This window comes from Grammomys surdaster, unplaced genomic scaffold (genome assembly GCF_004785775.1).
Source record: "Grammomys surdaster isolate TR1022 unplaced genomic scaffold, NIH_TR_1.0 126391, whole genome shotgun sequence".
NCBI lineage: Eukaryota > Metazoa > Chordata > Mammalia > Rodentia > Muridae > Grammomys > Grammomys surdaster.
In genome coordinates this window covers 116,867-142,547 of record NW_021621185.1, presented here as the reverse complement: position 1 = coordinate 142,547, position 25,681 = coordinate 116,867, and the positions used below count along the sequence as shown (strand labels likewise).

General features: G+C 40.3%; 1 protein-coding gene across 1 annotated transcript in view; it reads right to left on the bottom strand.

Moving 5' to 3' along the window:
• Spata9 (spermatogenesis associated 9) overlaps positions 1–23,618 on the bottom strand; it is a 28,862-nt gene extending 5,244 nt beyond the window's left edge. The window contains exons 1-4 of the mRNA XM_028760138.1: positions 23,460–23,618; positions 23,212–23,300; positions 13,404–13,631; positions 991–1,086 (exon numbers count right to left, since the gene is read on the bottom strand). Of these exons, the coding sequence (XP_028615971.1) occupies positions 991–1,086; positions 13,404–13,631; positions 23,212–23,300; positions 23,460–23,520 (474 nt within the window). The 5' untranslated portion in view covers positions 23,521–23,618. The remainder of the gene's footprint in view (positions 1–990; positions 1,087–13,403; positions 13,632–23,211; positions 23,301–23,459) is intronic.
• Positions 23,619–25,681: the final 2,063 nt, after the last annotated feature.

Sequence of the window (25,681 nt, the reverse complement as noted above, 5' to 3'; positions counted from 1 at the left end):
CTGCCTCCTCTACCTCTCGCTTGCTGAGTTTACAGGCTTGCACAATCATGCCTGATTTATGCATTTATATATCCATTGCTTGAAACCAAACCTAAGGCTTTTGTGCACACTAGGCAAGAACCCTACTGAGCTGCATTATATTCCCAGCCCTTCCTGACCAATCTAGAAGTAGCTAGTCAATTTATACACACACACACATACGCACACTAGCTGGATTTTAATTTGGACTGCATTAAATTTATAGGCTATGGGAAAAGTTTAATACTATTATATGTTATAATATGATAAAATTTAACAAAAACATAAATATGATGGCATCATAAAAATTGTTGAGAGAAATTTCAAAAGGCCAAAGTAAACAAAGGATATGCCATATTCATAGATTAGAAGGATTTACCCTACCAGTTATAAAGACATTTTTATGAAGGTCCAGTGATTCACAGCAAAACTGGTCTAAGGATAGACAAAGCAGCTAGACAGAGTTTATAAACAGGCCTACATACAAAGAAACTTGACATACGAAAATAAAGTACCATTGGGGTAAATGTGTGTCTGTAAACTCATACCAATTTCCACATGGATTATAAATCTATAAGTGAAAGGCAAAATAATATAGCTTCTAGACTATAACAGACGAGAATGTTCTCCTCATCTTGAGTGTAGGTCAGAATTTATTTAAACAGGAAAAAACTCCACAATATAAAGGAAAGTATTAGTAAGGTAAACTACATTAGAATTAAGGAATTGTACTTTAAAAGATTCTGCTATCCAAGTAAAAAGACAAGTCATAGGATGAAAAAAATGAAATTTACCTATATGATATCAAACAAGAATATCTTGAAATATATTTTCAAAGCAAAATCAATAACTTATAGAGTTAGACATCTCTCAGAAAAATAAAAGACTCATGGTAGACAACACTGTAGATACAGTGCCATCTTCAACCAGGCATGAGGTATGTTTATTTCTACAATCTGGCAGTTAACTTACCAAATAAATTAGTGCTGCATAAGAAGCATACATTATGCTAGTCAAGGCAGTTTTTGCTGGAAAAGAAATGATTTCAAACAGAGAACCCTTTCTGACCTGCAAAAACAAAAAGTTCATTAAAATGAAAATTTCAAGGTTTCAATGTTCTATTTCACAATATTATTCTGAGAATTTAAAATTTTTACTTAATCAATGTTGTCTGTATTTTAGCTATCTGTGCTTTTTCACATTGTGAAGATATATTAGTTCCTGCTTCTCCTTTTAACAAGAATATGCTTCCTTTTACTAATAAAAACCTGTGACAAATCTATACAAATCTGAAGTCTCTCTTTCTGAAACCGGAAGTATTTCATTGTTAACCTGTGAAATGTGCTTGCTAGGAGGTGCTCACTAAATATTAGAAACATTCTTTGTCTTTTTCTAATACTCACGTAATTCTTTACTAAATTCTTCACAACCTCAATTAAGCAAACAGCAATCAAAATACTAAGCATTTCCTGGAGATTAATGACCCGCTTGGAAATGTTAATCATGGGGTTGCTGCCGGCAGCCATGACCTTAGATGATCATTAAGCTGCAGGCACGTCTCCACTCATACCCAGCCTGCTGCCCTGAAGGGCTTATGCTAACAGTGAATTTGCCTCTCACACGTTTCTGGTTTCTGATAGCAGATGTTGTTGCCTTAAACGTATCCGTGTAACCTGTTCAGTTTAAGGGGCTCATTCCTATGAGCCCCCTCTGCTGCTTTGACCAGGCTATGAAATGAGGTCCTTAGGATAAAAATTTCCTTCCCTCCAGCAGTGAAGTGGCAGTCAGCCATGCTTCTCTGCAGAGCCAAGCCACACAACAGCTTCAGTGACTGTCCAGTGATAGGGATGTAACTAATAAAATCATAGAAATGCACAGTGGATAGTGCATACATGCTAAGAACAGTGCGTGCATTGCCCTTAAAAATTATTTATAATGCTGGGACTGGAGCTTCAGCTCTGTGGGAGAGTGCTTGTCTGGCATACACCAGTTTTGAGTTATTCCCCAGCGTCACCAAATAAATAAATAAATAAATAAATAAATAAATAAAAGTACCCACACATAGGAGCATGTGCACAGTAATTTGAGGACAGCTTGGGCAGTATAGGAAAATCTCATTTTGCAAAGGTTATTTACACTATCCTTCTCCCCCTCCCCCCTAAAAAGCCAAAATGATTACTGATAGCAGGTTAGGAAAATGAAATCTAACCAATAATATATTCTGCAATATTTAAGAGCATGCTTCTGAAGTGTATATAAAAACATTTTATGAATAAACAGTTCATTCATTACAGGTGTCCTGCTGCTCACGCTGTTAGCTGACAATGGCAGTCAGTACAGGCTGATTGTCACAGTTCTCAGACCAGCCTGGAAGGTACAGAACAGCCCTAGCTCAAATAAAACAGCAACAAAGCCAAATAGTCTTTATAAACACTCGGTTTTATCCTTAAAACCACCTCATAAAAATGGCATTTTTGTCTTTACCATTCCACAGAGAGTCAGGGGAAAGGAGACAGAACTGACCCTCCTGAGGCAACATAACTGCTGAGAAAGTAAAGTTCGGCTTCAACAAGGAATCTCATCCCAGGTCTAACCCCTAATCAGACCAGTGGGCTGTGCTGCTGGAAGGCTCTGCTCATCTGAGTGGAAATGGGTCAAGGTTTTGCTAGGAAGACAAGAACATGCTTACAGTACTCAGTGGAACTCCTGTACACAGGTCGTATTAACTAACATGACAGACATTGGTATCTCATGGCATATGAGAAAGAATGAGGTTAAAGCTGTATGCCTAGTAAATGGGGTAAACGCTAAAGAAAAGTGAGCCAAACTCTAATCTCTACTGGTGGGGGTCAAGAAAATGGACTCGTTCCTTACAGGAAGTAAGTGCTGAGGAAGGGATGAGATTTTCAGGGCTTGGCTACCATAAATAGTGTTCAATTTATGAAAATTTGTTGAGTTATACATTCAATGGTTTTCATACTTTTTGGTTATATAACTATGTTTTGATTTAGAATTTAAGAATTCTATCCATCTTTTATGTATAAAAATACAACTAGCTTTTTTGAAAAAAAATTGGCAGAAATACACTAAAGTTATAATAGCTTTTGTTTGAATAGTACAACTTTGTATTGTTTTTAAAGAACACTTCTTGTATACCAGCTTTTCTTCTAATAGTGTTACTAGCATTGTTTTAATCTGTACAAAATCTATGAAGTAGGAGCACAGGTTCAGAAAGATTAGCTGCTTCTGCACTGTCCCAGTGAAGTTGAAAAAGCACAGGGTATTGTGTTGTGAAATGTCTAAACTGTAAGTGTGCTCAGTACCCTGCATGTTTCATTTCGGCTGACTGCTGCTACTTCTGACTGAAGAACAAAACTGGCCACTAGTATTTCCTTGGCTCTTAGTAAGAGATTTATGGACTGCAGAAACAAATAATAGGCCAAGAGGCCTCTTAGCTAAAAGTGAGGGAGTGTAATGTGAACTGTTTTCTTTCCTTTCTCAGGCCACACCAACACCCAGAAATAGGAATCGGTGCCGTCTTAGTGCTTACAATTAATGCTTTCTACTTCTGTAATAAATCATCCTCATAGGAAATATATTTCCTCTAGTTTCAGCTACTCTCTCTATAAGTTGAGGTGGAAAACATCTCAGAGTCCCTGGCTAAAGAATCTTTGGGAAGTGAATCAAAGGCTGCATTTTCTTTTTTCCCAGAAACATGTATGGGAATGACGGCATGCTTTTGAACCCGACTGTATGGTTACAGGACACAAGCACGCAGGTAAAGAGCAGGAGAAAGAGAAGCAGATATACTCCAGCAAGATACCTCTTTGTAGAGGAAAAGATTGACTGATGTGCATGGGGGAAGGTCTGTGTAGGATGAGTAGAAAGTCTCTCTTTTTTTTTTCCAAAGGGGAGGGGGTTTATTCAGAGCATGGGGAGGGGAGCCAGAAGGGTAGCAGAGGGAGAGAGAGAGAGAGAGAGAGAGAGAGCAGAGAGGGAGCGAGCAGAGAAGTAGAGGAGTAGAGGCCGGCCATGACCATGTGGCGCGAGGGGGCAGGGAAGGGGGAGGGGGCAGAGAGAGGCTACAGGCAGGAGAGCAAGAGGCCAAGAGAGTGAGAGAGTAAGGGGGAGTAGAAAGTCTCATATAACAAAATAAAAGAGGTACCTGTGTAAGAAATAATACTTTGTTTCACTACACACTTCCCCCAGATTTATTCTCTCATCAAAAGGTAATTAAAATGATAAGTTTCAAAATGTATTGTGTTGATGATGCCTGTTACACCTGTAATTAATTTTATATATTGCCTAAGGATTACTGGTTTTAGTATCTTACTGCTTTCGATTTGTGTAACATCCCCATAGGAAATATATTTCCTCCAAAATTTATGTGGCTACCAGCAAACAACATTTTCCAGTTTTGTGGCTCACATGCTTTGGTGGTTTGAATAAGGATGGCCCTCATAGGCTCATATATTTGTATAATTAGCTATCAAGGAGTGGTCTTTTTTGAGAAGGAATAGGTGTGGCCTTGTTGGAGGAAGTGTGTCACTGGGATGAGCTTTGAGGTTTCAAGAGACCATGCCAGGCTGTTTTTCTCTCTTGGCCTGAAGATCAGGATATTGTTACACAGTCATGCCTTTGCATAACTCACCACAGACTTCTAGCACTCCACAGTACTGAAAGCTCTGGTTAGCACCTTGTGGGACATTATTCCTGAGAAAGCTTTTATTCAAATGGTCCAATAGAGGTCAGATGCCCTAACTTTTTGGCCAGCTTGAGTAGTATGTCTTTGAGAAGTTCTCTTTTTGAGAAAATGTCCTTTTTCCCCAGGTATGAATCATACCTCCTAGGTTAGTGTTGGGGTAGGCCCATCAAGAACCCACAGAAGTCCTGATATTTGTACTTTAAACTCTTAAAAGGACAGCACCCTGAAGGTTCCTCAGGGAAAGGTGGGGGGTGGGGGAGGGAGGGTTGTTTTTAGAAAGCTTACCTCAACCTGAAAAAAGGCATGAGTTCAGTTGGCTTGAATGAAATACCCGGGAAGTATAGGGCTTGAGATTCTCTCAAGGCTTGCCCTCATTTTACCTTGTGCCTCCCATGATGCCTATACACAATACAAACAGTCATTCCAGTTTGACCCAGAAAGAGCTCTTAATTCTGGGGCCCTACATTGATTGGCCTTCCTGAATCAACAGCTATGTCTGGAGCTGACGTGTCTTGGCTGAAGTCAGCGTTTAAGCTGATTATCTAGGTCACAGGTCACAGCAGCAAGAACAGCTGTAGGCTTTGCTCAGCCAGGCAGCTTACAGGTGGGGTGGCCACACCACTCTCAAGTACTGGTGCTAGGGATGTCAGAAACCTCCAGAAAATTCTCTACTCAGAGTTTTCCTTTTCTGAGACTTAATATCATTAGCTGCTCTCCTAGCACTGCAGTCTTAGCTCTGCAGAATCTGGAAGAACTTGAGAAGAAATGTGATTCAGCATCCATCTGTCCGTATTACCAGATGCAAAAGAAATTTCCAACAAGATAGCAATGGAAAAGCCAATACTCGACTCATGACTGGCCACTGCAATTCTTTAAGTAACGAGTATGGATTTGGTCTGTGGGCAACTCATGTATGTATTTTAAAAGCTAAGAAATATGTGCTCTAGATTCATTCAAAATACCCAGGAGTCTAGGGGTTCTGGACCTGTATCCTTTCTCTCTGCTCATCCTAAGGAAACTGTAACTGTAATTTTAATCTTAGCACTCCCTGAACTGCATCAAATGACTCAAATATTACTCTAGCTATTGTCAATGTCCTAATGAAAATGCTTCTCTGTTTCCATGTTTTACAGGGAAATAATCTGTTTCACTGGTTTTTCATATTAATAAAAGAATTTAGATAGAAATAATTAAATTGTTCCAGGTTGGAAAAAAAATGTGTCTTTCTATCATTTACCACTTTCAGATCAGAGACCCAACAGGGCACTTGAAGACAATCTTTAGCTATGTATGAAACATAGCTTCAAACTGGTTAAAGGCCATCTACTTTTCCCATGGCCATGTTTACTTAAAGTGATGTTCTCTGGGCGGTCACACAGCTTATTCCTTTAAACATTAATTCCAGCTATTACAGCCATGAAGCTCTCCACCATAAAGCTTTGCCTGGAAGCAGCTGGGAAAATGGATTGTGGATTGTTAAGAATGAACATAGCTTCTCCATGCTATGACTAAGCTGTACCCTGTGTGGTGAGACACACTCAGCACACTAGCACTGTGGAGACACTGTCCTCAGAGCAGCCCTGCCAATGTTTCACATCTTACACAGCCCTTTGTCACACCTTTGACTCTCTGGTCTAATGTTCACATTCATGCTTCTATATATGCCTTCACTGAGCCTTCAGGTTCTCAAACTGCATGACTCTTCTGGATCCTTCCACAGTCTACTTTGTGCTCTTTGGTCATTCACTTGCTACATTCGACTGACAGTATCTGTCTGTGTACCTATTAGTTCTATGAAGCAAGGATGAAATACCTCTGGATGCCTGGTGCCTAAACTAGTGATTTGTTTGTTTGTTTATTTGTTTTGTTTTTCTTTTTCGAGACAGGGTTTTTCTGTGTAGCTCTTGCTGTCCTGGAACTCATTCTGTAGACCATGCTGGCCTCGAATTCAGAAATCCGCCTGCCTCTGCCTCCCAAGTGCTGGGATTAAAGGCGTGCACCACCACTGCCCAGCTAAACCAGTGATTTTTATATACCAGGTTTCAATAAATATTTTCTGAATTAATTGAAAGGTTAAGTTATACTTTACTTTTACTTCCCAAAAGAAATGTAGGCATTTTATATTAAATTGTAAAAGAAGATGGTAAGTAGGGCCGAGAGAAAGATGGGTCTAGTAACATGTCAGGCAGAGCTAATGTGTAAACATTCACACAAACCACTAAGAAATTCCATTTAAAATTAAAACCCCAAGACTCCTTGTAAGGCCAAGTCTATAAAAAAAAGAAAGATAAATCCCTGTGCCAAAAAGAAAGAAGGAATGGCCAGAGTAGCTTGTGAGCTTTTATGTCGGGCACTCTGGGTCCTTACTGGACCACCAGATGAGTTTTAGTACCCAGCAGTATTTGAGGCTTGATGAACACAAGGTGGATGAAAGGATTTGCTGAGCTGAGCTGCAGATTCAGGGATACTGAGACTCCAACTGTAGTCAGCACACCAGGAGGAGAGGAAGCTGCTCTCCGCCTGAGGCTGGCATTTTCTCTTTGGGATAATGCCTTAGAGGGCTGGCTGAGAGTCTTAGGATGGTGCAGAAAGTCTGGACTGTAAATGCTTGAAGGCAGTTTGTCCATAAGTTCCTGAGGCACTAGCAAAATTCCTCCAGGACAGCCCTGCCACCAAGTACAGCGGGTTTGACTAATATGAACTCTGCTGGGGAAATTCCAGTTAAATATAATCATAAGACATAAGAAAATAGTAGCTACTAATACTTCAAAAAATAATCATTTGAAAGACCATACATACACAAATATGTTAAGAAGGATTACTGGAAAAATTTAAAGGGAGAAAGCTGTCTAAGACTTTAAAGGGGGAAAAACAAAACAAAAACAAAAACAAAAAAGAACAAACAGAATCCTCAGGGAAAGAACCCATAGTTCTTCTCAAAATCCTTAATGTGGGGCAAGGAGGAGACAGTAAATTTGATAACATGCTTGCCATACAAGCATAAAGCCAGGAGTTTAAAAATGTAAGGCTTGGTGGTATACACTTGTAATCCCAGTGCTGGAAACTGAGGGGAGGATCCTGGGTTCTCTGCAGGCTTAGTGATAGACTGTCTCCAACAATTCAGTGGAGAGAAACTGAGGAAGATTCTTGAAGTCAACTTTGGCCTCTACACACAGAAAACCACTTTTACATACATACATACATACATACACACACACACACACACATACATACATACATACATAAGAAATTAATATGTTTTAAGTTTAAGATACACTGAATAGGTAGAACATCATTTTGGACATTGTCAATTACTCAAGTTGCTTTAAAGAAAAGAGAAAGAGCCAGGCATCATAGTGCACACCTTTAATCCCAGAATTTGGAAGCCTGAAGCAGGTGGATCTCTGTGAGACTGAGCTCATCCTAGTCTACAGAGCAAGCCCTGGGCCAGCCAGAGCTGCATAAAGAGACCCTGTGTGGAAAGATTCAGGGTGGGGGTGCACAAAAATAAATATGCATAGAGTAAGAAGAGGCAGGGTGTAGCTGAGTGATGGGGTGCTTGCTGACATGCACATGGTCCTGGTTTCTATTCTCAACACTACTATAAAGAAAAAATACAATAAAATTAAAATGTATTCAATGGGCATGTCAGAAAAAGAGTTTAAAGAAACTGACAAAGACATAATATTTGAACAAATTTTAGCTGAGGCTTTTTAAAGTTGAATTAGTTATTATCAGATCGAGGATTCAGAATTTTCTCGAGAAAGCTCACCCTTCCTGAAGTATAGTTTGAGTTAGTAAGAGCCGAAAATTTCTCTTGGAGATATACACAGACAAAGTCTTATGCATAGACAGGGAGCCATCTATAAGCATGTTCACCAAAGCACTATAAAAGAAAGGAATTGGAAATTAAATTGTTCATCCTCTCAGTAACAAACTCTAGATTGTCTTTCCTTAACCTGGAATACCAGGGAGAAGTTAAAATCAACTCTAGCTACATTTATTACTAATGTTAGACATGGACAAGAGTTCTCAGGATAAGTAACAGTATAATGTAATCGATATGAATGTTAAGCATACACAATAATACTTTATAAATGAATATATCTAAATGTAATAAAAATTACATATAGAGATGTTCACTTCACCTTCATGCTGATCACCTCTGTGAGAAAGACAGAGAAAGGGCTAGGATGTGTTTCTGTAGAGGGAAAAGTTATGGATACTGGGTATATAGAATCCTTTTTAGATATAAAATATTCTTTAGGCTTTCTTTAGGAATGTGGAAAGACCAGTCACCATTACTGGAACTGGCCGACCTGCAAAGAGAAAGGAAAGAATGCAATTTAGTCAGGTGGAACCAAGCTGAGAACCATAGTGACAGGGCAAGGCCGAAGTGACAGGACAGGACTACATTCTTGAGAAAGATAAGCGTACAGAGAGTTTTCATCTGATCCTGACTCATGTAGGTTGGGTTCCTTTGGAATGTTCCACTATTTTTATGTTATACCACCCTAGCAACCCCCTCACTTCCTCCTCATTTCCTTGGTTTGTGGTTTTTCCCTTTAAAAACACCCCTCAAACTGGCAGTCGGGGTCAGTTCAGCTCCTGCGTGGGCATACGAATTGACCGGCAGCTAGTTGTCACGCCCTAATAAATAACCTCGCAATTGCTCCGGTACATGGTGTCTCGAGCAGATTACTGGGTGGTGGTGACTTTCTGAGACTTGAGAGAGGGTCTCCCCTCTGTGGAGGTCTTCATTTCTTTTTATAAAGGGCCATTCTAAGGACAATGGACATGCATTAGGACTTGCTTACGGTTCTGTGGGACTTCTGATAAGCTACTTTTGTGTTTTGAACTATTTTACTGGTAAAATTTATTTAACGCTACATCATTAGATGGCCCCCAAAAGGAAAAATGTTGTGTGTCAAAAATTGGTGTCAAAGAAGACAATGACCCCACATTAGCTCTTGTCCATTCACTCAGCCTCGAAACAAGCTTCTAGAGTAAGTTAATGCAGACAAGCTAGATATGCACCTCAGACTCCCATTGTCAGTCAAATATATTGTGATTTTTAGGTTTTAGTGGATAAAAAGAAACACATAGTTTAGCTTGAATGCAAAGACAGTATTTTCTGCCACTAAACTTTTATGAGTACAGAGAGATTATTCTCCAGGGACCTCTTATATTCCTATACAAACTGAGCAACGGACATGTTTAAATATCAAGTAGCTTTAGAAGCTATAGCAAATGCATTTCTGTAGAGAGATCTATAGATGAACCCCCCCCCCATATGTCAGAGGGCACCCAAGATAATGCCCTCTCCCTTTTGCTGTGCAGACACATTCCAGAGTAACAGAAACCCAGCCCCCTTAGAGGAAAAGCTGAACAGGCATTTCAGTGTCATTTCAAAGTTCTCTCCTGATACAACATTAAATATGTACAATTAACAAAGGACCCTTATTGCATCATCACATAGAAGAAATCAAAAGTAGGAACACAAAACATTGCTCTGGCTAATCCTTTTACCATGAATACAATCTGTTGTGGATAGGTTCTAATGCTATTTGTGTTAATTTGGCTCCCCAAATTACACAGGAACCTACTTGTCTCCCAGTAAGATGCTGAGGGTCCCTGCTCCCAGTTGGCTTTGATTGGTGAAATACAGTTGCCAGTGGCCAATGACTTGTCAGAAAGAGAGAGCAGCAGAGGTGAAATATAGATTTTAGTAAGAAATAATTCAGGAATATCAGATGGGAGAGTGTGTTAACCACAGGGAGGTTTGGAAGTGCCCAAATGTTGACCTGCTTAGCGTCTCCTAAAAATAAGGCTGTGTATGTGTGTGTGTGTGTGTGTGTGTATCTACAAAAGGAAAATGTGGTAGCTTAAAAGCAATGTAAAATTTCAGATCTTTTGCAGCTTTGATTTTGTAAAAATTTGACAAAAAAATAACCTAATTTGTAGGAAATATTTGAGAAATATCTCAAAAGACATTTCACAACAACACTATGAAGACTATGGTTTGGGGACTGCAGTGCTCAGCTGTTAAGAGCACGTGTTGCTCTTCCAAAGGACCTGGTTTCGATTCTCAGCACCTAAATGGAGGCTTACAGTTGTTTGTAATTCCAATTCCAGAAGATCTGATGCCTTCTTTTGGCCTTCATTGGCACTAGGCATTCATGTGACACATAGACATTACATACAGGTAAAACATAGATTAGATAAAATAAAAATATTTTAAAAAAAATAATTGTTTTAAGCCTATGGTTTTAACAAAACTCAGAGAAGGAATGGCAAGACAAAACATTAGCTTAAAAGGACATTTAAGAAGGAATTAAGAGCCATTACAAGGTCCCCTTCAAGTACTGGAGGTCAGGCCTCTATCCCCACCTTCGCAAGATTAGAATTGCCACAGCCCTTCTATACTTAGAGAAGGGAGGAGATGTCAGGGGCAGCCCTGCTTACACACTGAAGAACTAAAATCAGCCATAGGCCTAAAATCAGCCATAGGCCTGTCATACATGTATACTAACACCAAGTCTTGGGTCTCAGTGGAAAAACACTGAAACAGATGGCTATAAGCTATTGTAAACAGGCAGTTTTTGTGGAAATTTACAAGCCTGAGTAGTCATAGACCTTGTAAATAGGTAGCCTTGGCAGACAATACCAACTTAGATAAGGACAAGCGAGTCATAGGCAGAGTCATAGTGACCTGTCCCCTGAACCTTCACGCAGCCGATACCCGGTTCTGAGAGATATCTGTATTCCCCCTGAACACCCACACTCCAGTGTCATTCCCTTCCCCACATCCTGCCTTTCTGTGTTTATAACCCCTGTGTGAATGAATTACGATTTGAGAAAAAATAAATAAATTATTTAAAAAAGAAGTAATTAAGATAATATTCAGATATTTTTCAATGTTACAAAGATAAGGAATAGGGCTTGGATTTTTAAAGAATGCATTGGTTAGCAAATGTAAATTTTTTTGAAAATATTCTTAGATATCAAGTATCATAAAGAAACCTTTTATAAATTCTGTTCTGGGGTGATGAATAATTGAAGTATTTGTTTTTTTCAAATGTAAACCTTTAATTAAAGATAGACTCCAGTGTTATAAAATGTTTGTTGATTCTGGCTATCCAGCATCCGTTCTGTCTGAGGTCCTGCTCTTCCACTCCACTTTGAGGTCATATGGTCATAGGCCTCTGACCCTCACCTCTAAAGAGGAAACAGGGAACTTGTCTTAGGCCATCCGATGTAGCCCACTTCCCTGGTTTAAAAGCAAGCACTGAGATGTACGGCAGCCTCTGCCAGTGAACCTGAGGAACACTGGCTCCAGGACCTGATTTTCTGTCAGAATTACTTGAGCCTGGAAGGATGAAGACCCCCAAGCAGTTACAGGTTATATTGGATAATCTAGGAGTGCAATGAATGTGGAGAGAAGTATGAAGACATGCAAAGGAAGAGAGTAGGCATTGCTTTACTATCTATGCAGCTATGTCTGGGTGGCTTGTATAAGCTAACAGTCTTCTTAAAGAGTTCTCTCCTTTCAGTCAAAGTGTTCAAACTGATACACTCAGGTTGAGATGCTGGCTCTGTAAGATTCTGAGTCCATATTGCAGTATCCAAAGTACTGTGTTATAAGGTTTAAAAATATTTCAGGCCTGAAAACGTTTTAACAACAACAAAAAAAAAAATCACAGAAGCTCCATGAAGCCATGCAGAAAAAATGTGATTAGAAATGATCATAAATATTAGTGAGTACACCTGAGTAAGTTTACAGCTGAATCCACTCAACTACCATACCAAAGGTTATTTTGAAAACACAACAATATTCTGAGAATAAGGTGCAAAACACAGGCACATTGAAAATTCACTATAGGATTCCCTTTAGGTTTGACACAGGTAGTCAGCGCTTATACTTACTTTGAAGTATTTGAAATGGACAAGTTTATACACCTCAAGTAAATAATAAGGTACAAAATGTCCACATCATTTTCCCCTTCAGATTCAAATGAGAAACTGTACTATATTCAGTTCTCTTATCCAGCTTTATCCGTTTCAAATGAAGGAACCCCAATCCACTACAGTTTTATTCTTAAATTAAAGAAGTTTTAACATGGTATTTATTGTTTCACAATTCTGTCCAATATTGTGTACTTTGATCATACCCCCCCATTTTTCTATCTTAACCCTCTCCCTCGATCATTGACACCTTCTTTCTCCCAACAAATCCCCTCCAACTTTCATACCTTTCGTAGGGGGAAGCGTGGCCCATTACCTTTAATTGGGGGTACTTGAATAAACATAGGTTTGAAGCAATTTACCTGTGCCTGTCCCACTCAAGGAAAAGCACTCGTCCTTTGCTAGCAGCCAGTAACTGTCTATAGCCTTATGAGCCCTTCCCAGTGATGATGGAGTTTCTGGGCTCAACCCTGTGGAAGTAGGTAGCCACTGCAGCGGTGAGCCCGTGGGTGCAACTGTTATGTCTTGTCTAGAAGATGGGGTTTCACTGCGTTTCTTCCAGTCTTCTGTCCCGCCCCCGTGATGTTTACTGAGCCTTGAGAGGAGTGATACAGATTAGGGCTGAGCATTCTAAGGTCATTTATTTTCAACACTTGGGTCAGCTATGAATCCTTAGAAAGATTCCTCTGCTCATGTAGATGTAGCCTGCGCTTACCTGTATGCTGTTCAGGGGTTGCCTTGCTACATTCACTTCTCTCAGCAGCCGGTGAGAGATGTTCCTCAGTTCCAAGAGTCTGCATGCCAGCTGTGGCTGCAGCAGCTTGGCCACTGATTTGGAGGAACTGGATATCCTGTTTAACCCTTGAATTAACGTTCCACGGTTGATCTTGGCTAAAGCAAGGGCCATTCTCACCTTGGATGTTTTCTGCCTTGAATCTTTTTTCTGGAAAAAAAAAAAAAGCTTTGAAAAGAATCCAATATATGATTCTCTGACACATTATTAGAGTCTGTATGTAACAGAAACTGAGTCTACAGCTACATTGTATACGACGCCTTACATTGACTCAGTCCCACAATGACACCTCATAAATTCACTAGTACCTGTAACTAACGCTATGGATGGACACATTCATTCCTCCTTACAATAATATCAAGAATTGAATAAATCAAAACATAGAATATTTTCATCTTCTTTCTGGATTTATGCTGTTGTTGTTTGTTTTTTGAAACAGGGTCACATTTTTTTGTCCTGGTTTGTGGGACCCGCTGCAGCATTGACCTTAAATTTCCTATGTAGACCAGATTGCCCTCAAACTCATAGAGATGTGCCCATCACTACCTGCTGTGAGTGCTGGGATTAAAGGCATGTGCCACCACTGTGCCTGAGTGAGGGAGAGAGGTGTGTATTGTTTTTACATTGACATTAGAAGTTGCTGTAAAAATCAACATGATTCTCTCTCACACCTTCTTTGCCTCCTTTCTTCCTTTCTTCCCAGTACTTGGGATTGAACCCAGGGTCTTATACAGGCTAAGCAGATGCTTTACCCCTGAGCTGTGTCTTAGCTCTCTGGTCTTACATTGACACAAGATCTCCTAAGTTGTGTAGGTAGCATGTGAATTCATGCTGTGACCCAATCAGGTCTTGTATTTGGCAATCCTCCTGCCTTAGCCTCCTGTTTACCTGGGACTATAGTCCTATGCTTGCTTCCAGGCTCCACTGTAAACAATAATTCTTATCCAAGGATTACTTAATATCTGAAGTACTCAAGCAATAGTACTTATTTTAAATGCTACAAATGTTTTTACAAGTTTACTTTAAAGTGTTTTAGTCATAAGCTAGAGCCTATGTAATATGTAGAAAGGATGTAAAGGAAACTAAAATGGCTTACACAAAGATCTATTGTAGGTCTAAGAAAATCCTATATGTCAAAACTTCAGAAATTCTAGTAATTTCTAACAAACCTGTAGTAGCATTATCAAAGTATATACCATGTGGTTTCTTCTGTGTTCTACCCAGTAGTTTACCACAGAGAAACTGCACAGAATGTGGTTAGGCTGCATCCAGGCAACAGATGGGCAGTTTCATCATTAATCCAAGCAATTCGGCGTCATCTGGCCATAACTTAGGGAACACTGGTTAAGTATTGGCTACAAAGTCTGCAATATTTTGCTAAACCTAAATATACACACACAAAATATCTGACAAAATACCTGAACTGTTTTGTCTTGTCTGTAGTAAACATCTTGTGTCTGCCTAAGAGCTAACATTTTGTATATTTACTTTAAAAATAAATATACAACATGTGATTTCAGTATTTTTCTTACTGTTCAGAATTTCTGGCCCATCCCTGAGGATGTATTTTTGCACTTGTTTTGGTGTTGTTGTGGATTGTTCTGTTAACGTTTTTGAAAAGTCCCATAGGTGGGTGGTCATAGTCTCCCAGGCAACAGCTACAATAGCTAGTGCCATCTAGACAGCTGACAAAACTGCTAACCTCCCAAGCCATGTAAAGAAAAGCAACCCAAAAGCAGAGTGAGCAAAACAGCGCAAAGACACAGTCACATGACATGGCTTTCTTCTTGGGCCATGACTGAAAGACGGCTATGGAAGCCTTGCAGCCTACCCTGTTGAAGCTCTGATGGCTGCTGGTTCATTTCTCTGGTGTGGTGCTGTTCCTGCCCTTTTCTACTCTTCCTCTTTGGGGACTTGGCACTAACTTTATCTTACTTATGATTACAATTGATCTATGTTCTTCCTCACTGTAATTATTAAGAATAGTCAGCCACATTGGCAGGACAATCAGGCATGGGACATGGGAAGTTTCACCTTACAACTTTGTCTCCTTTTCACGTGATCAGTGTTTGGGGACCCTACCATGTTGGCAGTTGGGAAAGGATCGTCTTCTACAGATTCCTCTTCTAATTTAGTGTCTCTACAGGATCTTTTACTTTCTTCTGTTTTTTTCTGAGACACAGTCTTGCTAAGAAAATCTGGCCTTATACTCATTATGTGGCCCTGATGAGACCCTCTTTCCTCTGCCCTGTGTGCTGGCATGCACCGTCACACCTCCAGTTCTTCACTAGACCATGGCTTGCAGCCACTGGTTGTCCCCATCTGTTTCTTTTAAGCAAATTGATTTATTCCACCAGACGAATAAATCGGCCCAACTCCCCTTCTACATTTTCTTTCTTGCTTTTTGTCTTTTTATAAAAACAATGTTATTTATCATTGATAATTTGGTCATGTCAAATTTCATGTAGGGCTCACATAGTTTAGGTTGATCAAAACATGACATTTGTTGAAAACAGTATTATTTCATGCCAGCCTGCATTGCAATAATGGCATATTCAGCTGCTGTGGTTTGAATATGCTTGGCCCAGGGAGTGGCACTACTAGGAGGTGTGGTCTTATTGGAGTAGGTGTGTCCTTGTTAGAGGAAGTGTGTCACTTTGGGGGTGGGCTTTGAGACTTTCCTCCTAGCCATGTGGGAGCCAGTTTTTCTCCTGGCTGCTGTCAGATCAGGACGCAGAACTCTCAGCTCTGCCTGCACCACGCCTGTATGGACACTGCCATGTTCCTGCCTTGATAATAATGAACTGAACTTCTGAACTTGTAAGCCAGCCACAATTAAATGTTGTCCTTTATAAGAGTTACCTTGGTCATGGTGTGTCTTCTCGGCAATGGAAACTCTAAGAAATAAGTCATCATGAAACCTAGTTGTCTCTAATGTTTAATTGTTACAATTTGATGCTGAGCTGCCCTGCACACACCTATTTAACTGCTTTCTTAAAAAAAAAGACAAAACAAAACAGAAACAAACAAACAAAACCTTTCCCATATAACTTTCAAGGACTTGTTACTTCCAATAACATAATGTTCTTGGCAGCTTTTAATTTCTCTCTCACAAACCATGGAATTGGCAATTTCTCAAGAAGATATTCTTCTTGCCTCACAGGAAAATGATGTAGGAAAGCAAACCATGGCAGAGGGATCCAGGTGTGGTTCTCTCCTGCACTACGTGAACAAAAAGATATCAGGGAGAAGCACCCATCTATAGACCTCAGAGGTGGACAGACATGCTTATGATTTCACAGCGGTAAACAAGCATCTTTAACATTTCTAACAGGGAAAAAAGTGTGTGTGTGGGGGAGGTTCTTCATTCTCAGCTGCCAGGTGTTTCCTGCCCTTTTCTGTTGCCTATTCTACGTTATTTGTTTGTTAAGCAAATCATGTGTAGGGGTTTAAATATTGATCCTATATGAGTGATTTTCATGCCTGTTTGCTGGTTTTCTCTTAGACTCTTAGCCAAAGCATCTCAGATCTGGTTACCAGTGCAAGGCGGATGCTTCTTTAGAGACTGACTATCATCTGAGCAAGGTGGATGCTCCTTTGCAGTTTGAGCATCATCTGAGCAGTTCAATGCTGCCAGGAAATCAATCACCAACCAAACCCTTGGAGATTCAGAGGTTGCTAAAGGAAACGTTGCTTCAGTCACTAAGATGGGTTCTGTGACTGTGCTCCAGATTTTTGAATTGACCTTCTCCGCTTGAATACACTCTTGGCCTTGCCCTTCCCATTTCTCAGGTTCTTCCCATATTTTTGCTGTCTGTAGTTTTAACACTGAACTCTCACTTCTATACCACAGCAATTACTATCTTCTCTCTATAAAACCAGCCTGTCAGTACAGCTTATTCAATTCTTCCTTTGAATAGTCCCAGAATTTGGCCCTTTCCTCCTACCCCTACCCTATTCTAGTGTTCTAAGACACCATCATCATCTCTTTTGTAGGTTAGTGAATAGCCACCTGAACAGTTCCTTTCTTCCAGTTTTGCTTACCCTCATTATTTCAACTGCATAAAGCTGACAGACACCGTTAAAACTCATGTCAGTATCTTAGTTACGTTTTTACTTCTGTGAACAGATACCATGACTAAGGCAAATCTTATAAATGACAACATTTAATTAGGGTTGTCTTACAGGTTCAGAGACTCAGTCCATTATCATCAAGGTGGGAGCACGGCAGCATCTAGGCAGGCATGATGCAGGAGGAGCTGAAAGTTCTATATCTTCATCTATCTGGCTTCCAGACAGCTAGAATGAGGTTCTTAAAACCCACACCCACAATGCCATACCCACTCCAAAAAGGCCACACCTACTCAACAGGACCATACCTTCTAATAGTGTCACTTCCCAGGCTGAGCAAATAAAAACCATCACATTCCACTCCCTGGCCCCCATAGCCTTGTTCAAACATATGAGTCTATGGGTGTCATATCTAGCCACACCATAATAAAAAAGTACATTTAGTCCAACTTCCAAAATCCCTATAGTCTATAGCAGTACCAAAAATGTTCAAAGTTCAAAGTTCAGAGTCTCTTCTGAGATCCATCCAATCACTTAACTGTAATTCCAAAATCAAGACAGGAAACCAGCAGGACAAACTCCAAACTCTGCATCTCCATGTCTGATATCAAAGCAGTCTTCAGATCTCCAACTCCTTTTTCATCTGTGTTGACAGCAGCAAACTTCTTTTCCTGGGCTGGTTCCACTCCCTGTTGGCAGCATTCCTCAGCAGATATGCTATGACTCTGGCATCTTGAAAATCTTGGCGTCTCCAAGGCAGCTTCAACATTAAAGTTTCTTGTCCCAGTGTCTGGGATCCACACATGATCTTCTGGGCTCCTCCAAAGGGCTGGTGTCACTTCTCCAGCTCTGCCATATGTAGCAGCACTCTAAGTTCAGGTTGTTCCACTCCACTCCTACTGCTGTTCTTGGTGATCATCCCATGGTACTGGCATCTCCAATACACTGGGATCTTCTGCTGGAACTAGGCTTCACCAATAGCCTCTCATAGGCTCTCTTCATGGTGCCAAGCATCAAATGGTCTGCATGACTCTTTCAGTCCTGGTCAGTCAACTACAACTGAGGCTGCACCTTCACCAATGGCCTTCCATGGCCTTTCACAGTGCCAAGCCTCAGCTGTTTTCATGACCCCTTCATGCCTTCAAACCAGTACCACCTGAGTGACACATTATCAAGTCCAGCTGTAGCACGAGTTACACCCTTGGCTATGCCTGGAACACAATTTCTTTGTGCTCTCAGAAAACACTTCCCAGAAGATTTCCCCTCAGTGATTCTGGTCTCCTCTTAATCACTGCTAACTTCTTAGCTCCAGCTAACCAGCATCACGTGTCCCAGTAGACCCTTCTATCTTTCACTCTAAAGCCAGAGCCACACATTCAAAGCTACCCAGTTCTTCTGTTTCCTGTGGCTGGAACATGACCTTCCTTATTATCTTCCCAGATTTTTGTTTTCCAACTCCCTCTTTGCCTAAGCGTGGCTGTCCTGCAACTTGCTCTATAGATTGACCTTGAACTCAAAAGATCTGCATGCCTGTCTCATGGGATTAAATGTGTATCACCACTCCTGAGTTTAAACTTTTCTTCACCTAGAACTTGTTCTGTCCCAGACTAGCCTGGAACTCAGAGATCTGCTTGCCTTTATCTCTTGTAATTAAAGGTGTGGTCCACCATGCCTGGATCTAAACTTAGCTGGGTAGGATCTTGCCCCAAAGTCCCCATCCCTTAATCTGTTATCTCCTAGAACACAGGATTGGGCTCCATTTCTCTTCCTGGTGTCCCTTTAATACTCGAACCATATATTTTTTAGTTTTCCTTTCTCAGCTTGCTATGCTTGTTTAAATGATCTTCATAAGACTTAATCAGAGAACAAAGTCTATGATGGGTTTTTCTGAGACTTCCTTTGTTAATGCAATTAGTCTGAGTCTCTTCACCTTAGCCTCAGGCTGACTCCTCATACAAGGGCATAAAGTAGCCACATTCTTCACCAAAATACCACAAAGATAGTCTCTTGGCCACATACTGACATTCTTCATTGAAACCTGTTGGTCCAGGTCTGTACAATTCAAATCACTCTCAATAACAAAGTCTTCCATATCCTACTAGGAAAGCCCATTAAGCCCCATTTAAAGCATTGCCCTCTTTCCGAATTCAAAGTCCCAAAATCCACATTCTTCCAAACAAAAGCATGGTCAAGCCTATCACACTGATATCCCAGGCCCTGGTACCAACTTCTGTCTTAGGGTTTTACTGCTGTGAACAGACACCATGACCAAAGCAAGTCTTATAAGGACAACATTTAATTGGGGCTGGCTTATAGGTTCAGAGGTTCAGTCCATTATCATCAATACAAAAACATGGCAGCATCCAGGCAGGCATGGTACCCCTAAAGGCTCAGGTGAGGTCTCTTTTCATTCTACACACAGTCGGTGCTTTGTACATGTCACACATGGGTGGGTTTGTGTGAGTAAGTTAGCAAAGAAAATGGTGAAAAAAAGAACCATGGATTTCAAAATGGGCAAAAGCTGTCACTGTGTTCTTCCATAAATGGCCTGAGTCTCATAAGTCAATAAATTAGGTGCTAGAAATAGGACATAGAGCTTTCTTTAGGGAGATGGTGACTATGTATTTGAATAGAAATCATGGTCTTAGATCTGGTGACAATGATGCCATCAGAAGATAGGCAAAGATGAAAGGGGATATAAAGAAACCCAATCCTGTTCCCTTATCTGGGGTACCTTGTCTGGCCTTGGTATGAAAGGATGCACCTAGTCCTGTGGTGACTTGATGTGCCAGAGTGGGTGGATACCCAGGGGGACCTCCCCTTCTCAGAGGAGAAGGTAAGGACTAATGGAAGATGGATATTTGAGGGGGGCATTTGGAGGAGGTGGGGCTGTGATCAGGATCTAAAGTGAATAAAGAAACAAATGTGGGGGGGGGGGAAGGGGATAACACCTGAAATGGTAAATAAGTAGAATTTCCAATAAAAATACATCTAAAAAAAGAAACAAATTAATGAAAAATTGCAAATTTTTTGGTTGAACAAAGTCTCAATGTCTCTAATTTTAGTAATGGAAGAAGCACATTTTGTAACAGGGCACTTCTGTCATGTCTCTAGCTCAGAGGACTCCCCTTGGGGCTTGTTCAATAATTATTGCCACTACCATCCACTTTAAGCATTTACATCCTAGGTCCAGTATGGACACCTGTCCATCTCTTCTCTTACAACCCCAGACTATGGCCATGAAAAGTTTCCAGTGTTTCAAAATACTTTATACCAAGTTCAGAGAATGCAAAGAGGAGAGGTAACTAGACTCTTTCTTTTTTTTTTTTTCTTTTTTTTTTTTTTTTTTTTTTTGGTTTTTTGAGACAGGGTTTCTCTGTGTAGCCCTGGCTGTCCTGGAACTAACTCTGTAGACCAGGCTGGCCTCGAACTCAGAAATCCCCTGCCTCTGCCTCCCAAGTGCTGGGATTAAAGGCATGCGCCACCACTGCCCGGCTAGACTCTTAATTAAAGGTCTGGAACTACTAAATTTTGTTTGCCCCCTGGAGTCTTCAAGCCTTAGTTTGCCCGGCTCAGCCAGCCAACACCTGTACACTGCCCAACTACTGCTCACCTGGGAACCCACACTTCACCATATTCCTTTTCCCCCAAATGAAGAAGGGTTATTTTCTTTGTTAGTCTACATTCAGATCAATAAGCTAAGTAGCTCCAATTTCTAGCTCAAGTGCATGGATTAAACACAATGTGTTATATCCCTTGAATCAATATTCAACTAAAATAATTTTATTATATTCTATCTCTCTGTTCTTCATATAGTCACCTATCCTACTTAATAGAATGATTATTCTTCCAGCCATTCAAGAAATGCAGACTCTGGTGGGCAGTAGTGGCACATGCCTTTAATCCCAGCACTTGGGAGGCAGAGGCAGGTGGATTTCTGAGTTCAAGGCCAGCCTGGTCTACAGAGTGAGTTCCAGGACAGCCAGGAGTACACATAGAAACCCTGTATCGAAAAACCAAAAGAAAAAAAAAAAAAGAAAAGAAATGCAGACTCTTCCTTGATTCCTGCATAGCCCCACACTGTCAACTTTATGATATATTGAGTATACCTCCAGTCTTTATATTCCCAGTATTATTGGCAACAATTTACAACATAATCTTACTAGAAACTTTGCCACTATTAAGAAAAAAATTATCACTAGAGAAATAACTTGTTTCTTTCGTGTATACTTGTGTATGACATATGCACATAAGTGTGCTCATGTATGCATGGGGAAACCAAAGAAGGGTTTCTTGTGTCGTCTTCTATCATCCTCTATCTTGTATTTTGAGTCAGGTCTGTCACTATACCTTTTTCTTTCAGCTAAGCTGACTAGCCAGTGAGATCCCAGGATCCACCTGTCTTTACTGGCACTGCTGGGTTTACAGGCATATGCAGACACACTTGGATTTTATGTGAGTGCTAGAGATTCAAACTCTTGCTGGCACAGCAAGGGATCTGACTCATTAAAGTCTCTCTAGCCCTAAAGAACTATTTTCAGTGTAAAAATTGGATGTCATTTCCATTCTCAAAATCATCCCTGTCATGTTTGTGTTATAATTAAGACAAAGACTAGCCTCTTAGTTGTATGACATCCAAGACCGTTATGATCTGGATCCAGGTTAAATTAATAATACCTTATTAACTTTACCGTTACAACCCTGTCTTCATTACATTAAACCCACTGGCAAGAGACTATAGTTTTTTATTTTTTGTTTTTTATTTTATTTTATTTTATTTTTTTACTGTCTCTATGTCTTTTTCTTCCAGTCCCAAGTCATAGAGGGGTAATTTGGTAAATATTCAACAGTTGTTTATCTCAAGAAATGGTGTTAGAGCTCCAACACCTTCCTTTCCTAATGAAATGCACAGACTTTGTGATTAACATGTTATGTTGTTCAGAGTGCTTTTTGTATATTTGTTTAAACTTTCTGGCTTGGACTAAACACTTGACATTGTCACAAGTCTGGCTTTTACAGTGTCAATATAAAGTGTATTAGACATCAAAGCAGATACTTAGAATAATTAGGTTAGAAAAGATACTGACTTTTCTTTTTTTTTAAACATCTTCAAAATTCCCTCTGCCTCCAATTTCAACAGTTTATCTTTTTCAAATCCTTTTTGGAACAGAGACTTTAAAAATACAGTGTATGTATATTTTGTGTGAATTGGTAGATATTGGTACTTTCTTTTCACATTAACACATATTTACATATTAACACACATTAACATATTTACACTGTATATTTTCAGTATTAGTTTATCTCAGTTATATGTTTGAATTAAATTAATTGCATTAGATTTTACTGAAGCATTTCTAACTATTTTACAATTTTACATTAAGTAAATTTTAAGTAAACCACATTATCAGTTTCTGAATGAAAGACCTACAGATTTTTACTCTTATGATAAAATGATCATCTTTAATCATAATTAATCTATCTCATTCACTTCCTGGTCTATCTCTAGGACTTTTCTCAGGAAATAAAATTTGATATTGGCTTTTCTATAGACAAATTCGTATTTTTTAAACTTTACTTACTGATCTCAGCATTAATGATTTGTATGATACAAATAACATATTTTGTCTTTTTTTTTGAAGCTCATAAATCACATTACCTGGTTAGACTGTGATAATCTTAGGATGGTAGGGAGATCATCTTTAAACTCATCTATAAGGTCCATGATTGCCTTCTGGAGCCCCTCAACTAAAAAAAGGAGAAATTAGGAAAAACATCCTGTGACGTTTGCAGGCATATGGAAAACTGGCCCTCTTCCCAGGGAACAAGGGACACAGGGAAACCTGTGGAGTTTGTTCCCAGTTGTGCCCATGTCCACAGCCCCAGTTACAGTACGATTAGACATACGTCTTCCAGAGAAGTTCTTCACCACCTGTCCACAGATCCACCCAATAGGTCTGACTTCCATGATGAGCCCTAACTTGGTTCCAAGTGTTTAGTGAGTTGTAGGCCTGTTATAGGATGTCCTCCACTCAGACCAGCAAGAACAGAACCTGTTGGCTCACTGGTTCACTGCTGGGGTTCTTTGTTACTACACAATGGAACCTCTGAGAACTTGTTACAGAACCTTCTGAAATAACTGTATTGGTGGGAGGAGGAATGTGTTTGGAGGCAAGAGGGGAAGAGTGAGGAACCTGAAAAATGAATCACATTAGGAAGTTCTATATTACAGATTGAATTTTGTCCTAAATTCTATAGTGATACTTAGATTAATGGATCACCCGAAAACAAAACTCCCTTTGAAGGGAGTTGGAATGTGGTTTAAAAGAAATACTTCATACACAATATTAAGCACACACAGACATACACACGACTCTCTCTCTCTCTCTCAATCTCTCTCTCTCTCTCTCTCTCTCTCTCTCTCTCTCACACACACACACACACACACACACACACATACACACACTCACATTCACTTACACACACATACTGTGGCTAATCACTCAAGTGGCAGAGAAGGCAGTAGCCTCCCTTTTAAACTTTGTATACTTTGTAAACGTTGTAAACCCTCGAGGCAGGAATGTGGCCAGTCCCTGACCTGTGACCTTCCCCAGGTCTCTCTTACTGGCAAACTGGGGTTCTAGCCTCTGAAACTATGACAAAAGTCATCTCCAGCCCCTCAATATGACCCTTCCCAGTAGGCTAATTTTAGGTGAAGAGCCTGAACAGGAAAAACCACTTGCTCAGGAATTGAAATTCCACCAATCCTCACTCTGAAAATCTCTGCTCTAGAAAGCTCCGGCTCTTAAGAAACCCTAAATAGAAGTTGTGTCTCTTCAGTTCCCTACTGTCTACTCCCAGTGTAAGGGTCCAAAATTCATTGAAGAAAGACCCCAGACTCATATAATATGTAAAAACAAAGAGCATTTATTCTGCAGAAACAACTAGCATGCTAGGGTCACCATTCCTTCAGAATGGTGATGCAGACAAAGAAACTCAAGTTCCTTTTATAACAGAACTGCTTAATTGCTTCTGAGATAACAACAGACTTCTAGAGCACATTCCAAGGGGTTATAAAAACCATTATTGAAGGTCATAACGAAGATTACACCGAAGGTGAAAAGACAGAAGATAAATATTGACTGGGTTTATCTATATAAAGCTCCAATGACAGCTTAGTTATGGTTTTTAACTTGCCATGAATCTGTAAACTAGTAACAAATGATGAATGTTAGCCAGATAATTACTCCTAGTGGATACGCATGTAGACATTCTCTGTTATAAACCTTGTATTCAATCTATGACCTGAATTTATGTGCAAACTTGTAGTGAACTTTTTACCATGTAATCACACACTTAGAAAGTATAATTGCTGAGAACAAAGGGCAGAGACAGGCCTCCCTTCCCTAGAGCTTCCTACTGTTTTACTATGAGCTGTTAAACCAGAAACTGCAGCTTCTGGTCTCAGAGCAACCCTGACAGGCAGATCAGCTGCAGAAGCAAAGTACCTTACACCTAGGATAGGTAGCAAATGGTTTATGGCCTAGTTTCTGAATGGAGACAAAATGGGATAAAAAGGACCCTTCATCAGGATTTATTTTTCCACATCCTAGATGTTCCTAATAAATCTCTTTTATGAGTTTTGTTGCCTGAGGTGAAACTCATGGGAAGCCGAGAAACAGTGAAGAGAAGAAGGGAAGAAGTGAAGTGGTAGACTGGTGCTGAAGCTCCTCAGCTCCTCACCTCAGCTGAGGATACCCTCCCTGGAAGCAGCACCACCTCTGCAGAGTAGGCTTCCTCTCAGAGCTATGTGGCTCTGATGTCTGATGTGCTTCCACTGGGATCCCTTCCTATCTCAAACCTGTGTGTTTCCTGGGCTGCTGAGTCCCAGGACACCTTCCCAGCTGAGCAGGAAAGCCAATGCATACTTAGTCACTCACTTATACACTCATAACACTCATACACACTCATTTACTCTCTCTCCTCCCCTCCCTCTCCCCCTCCCCCTCTCTCTGACTCTGCCTCTCTCTCTCTCACACTCTCGCACTCGCTCCCTCACTCTCTCCCTCACCCACACACACACCCACACACACACCCACGACAGGTCGCCACCCAAATATTGCCAGCAC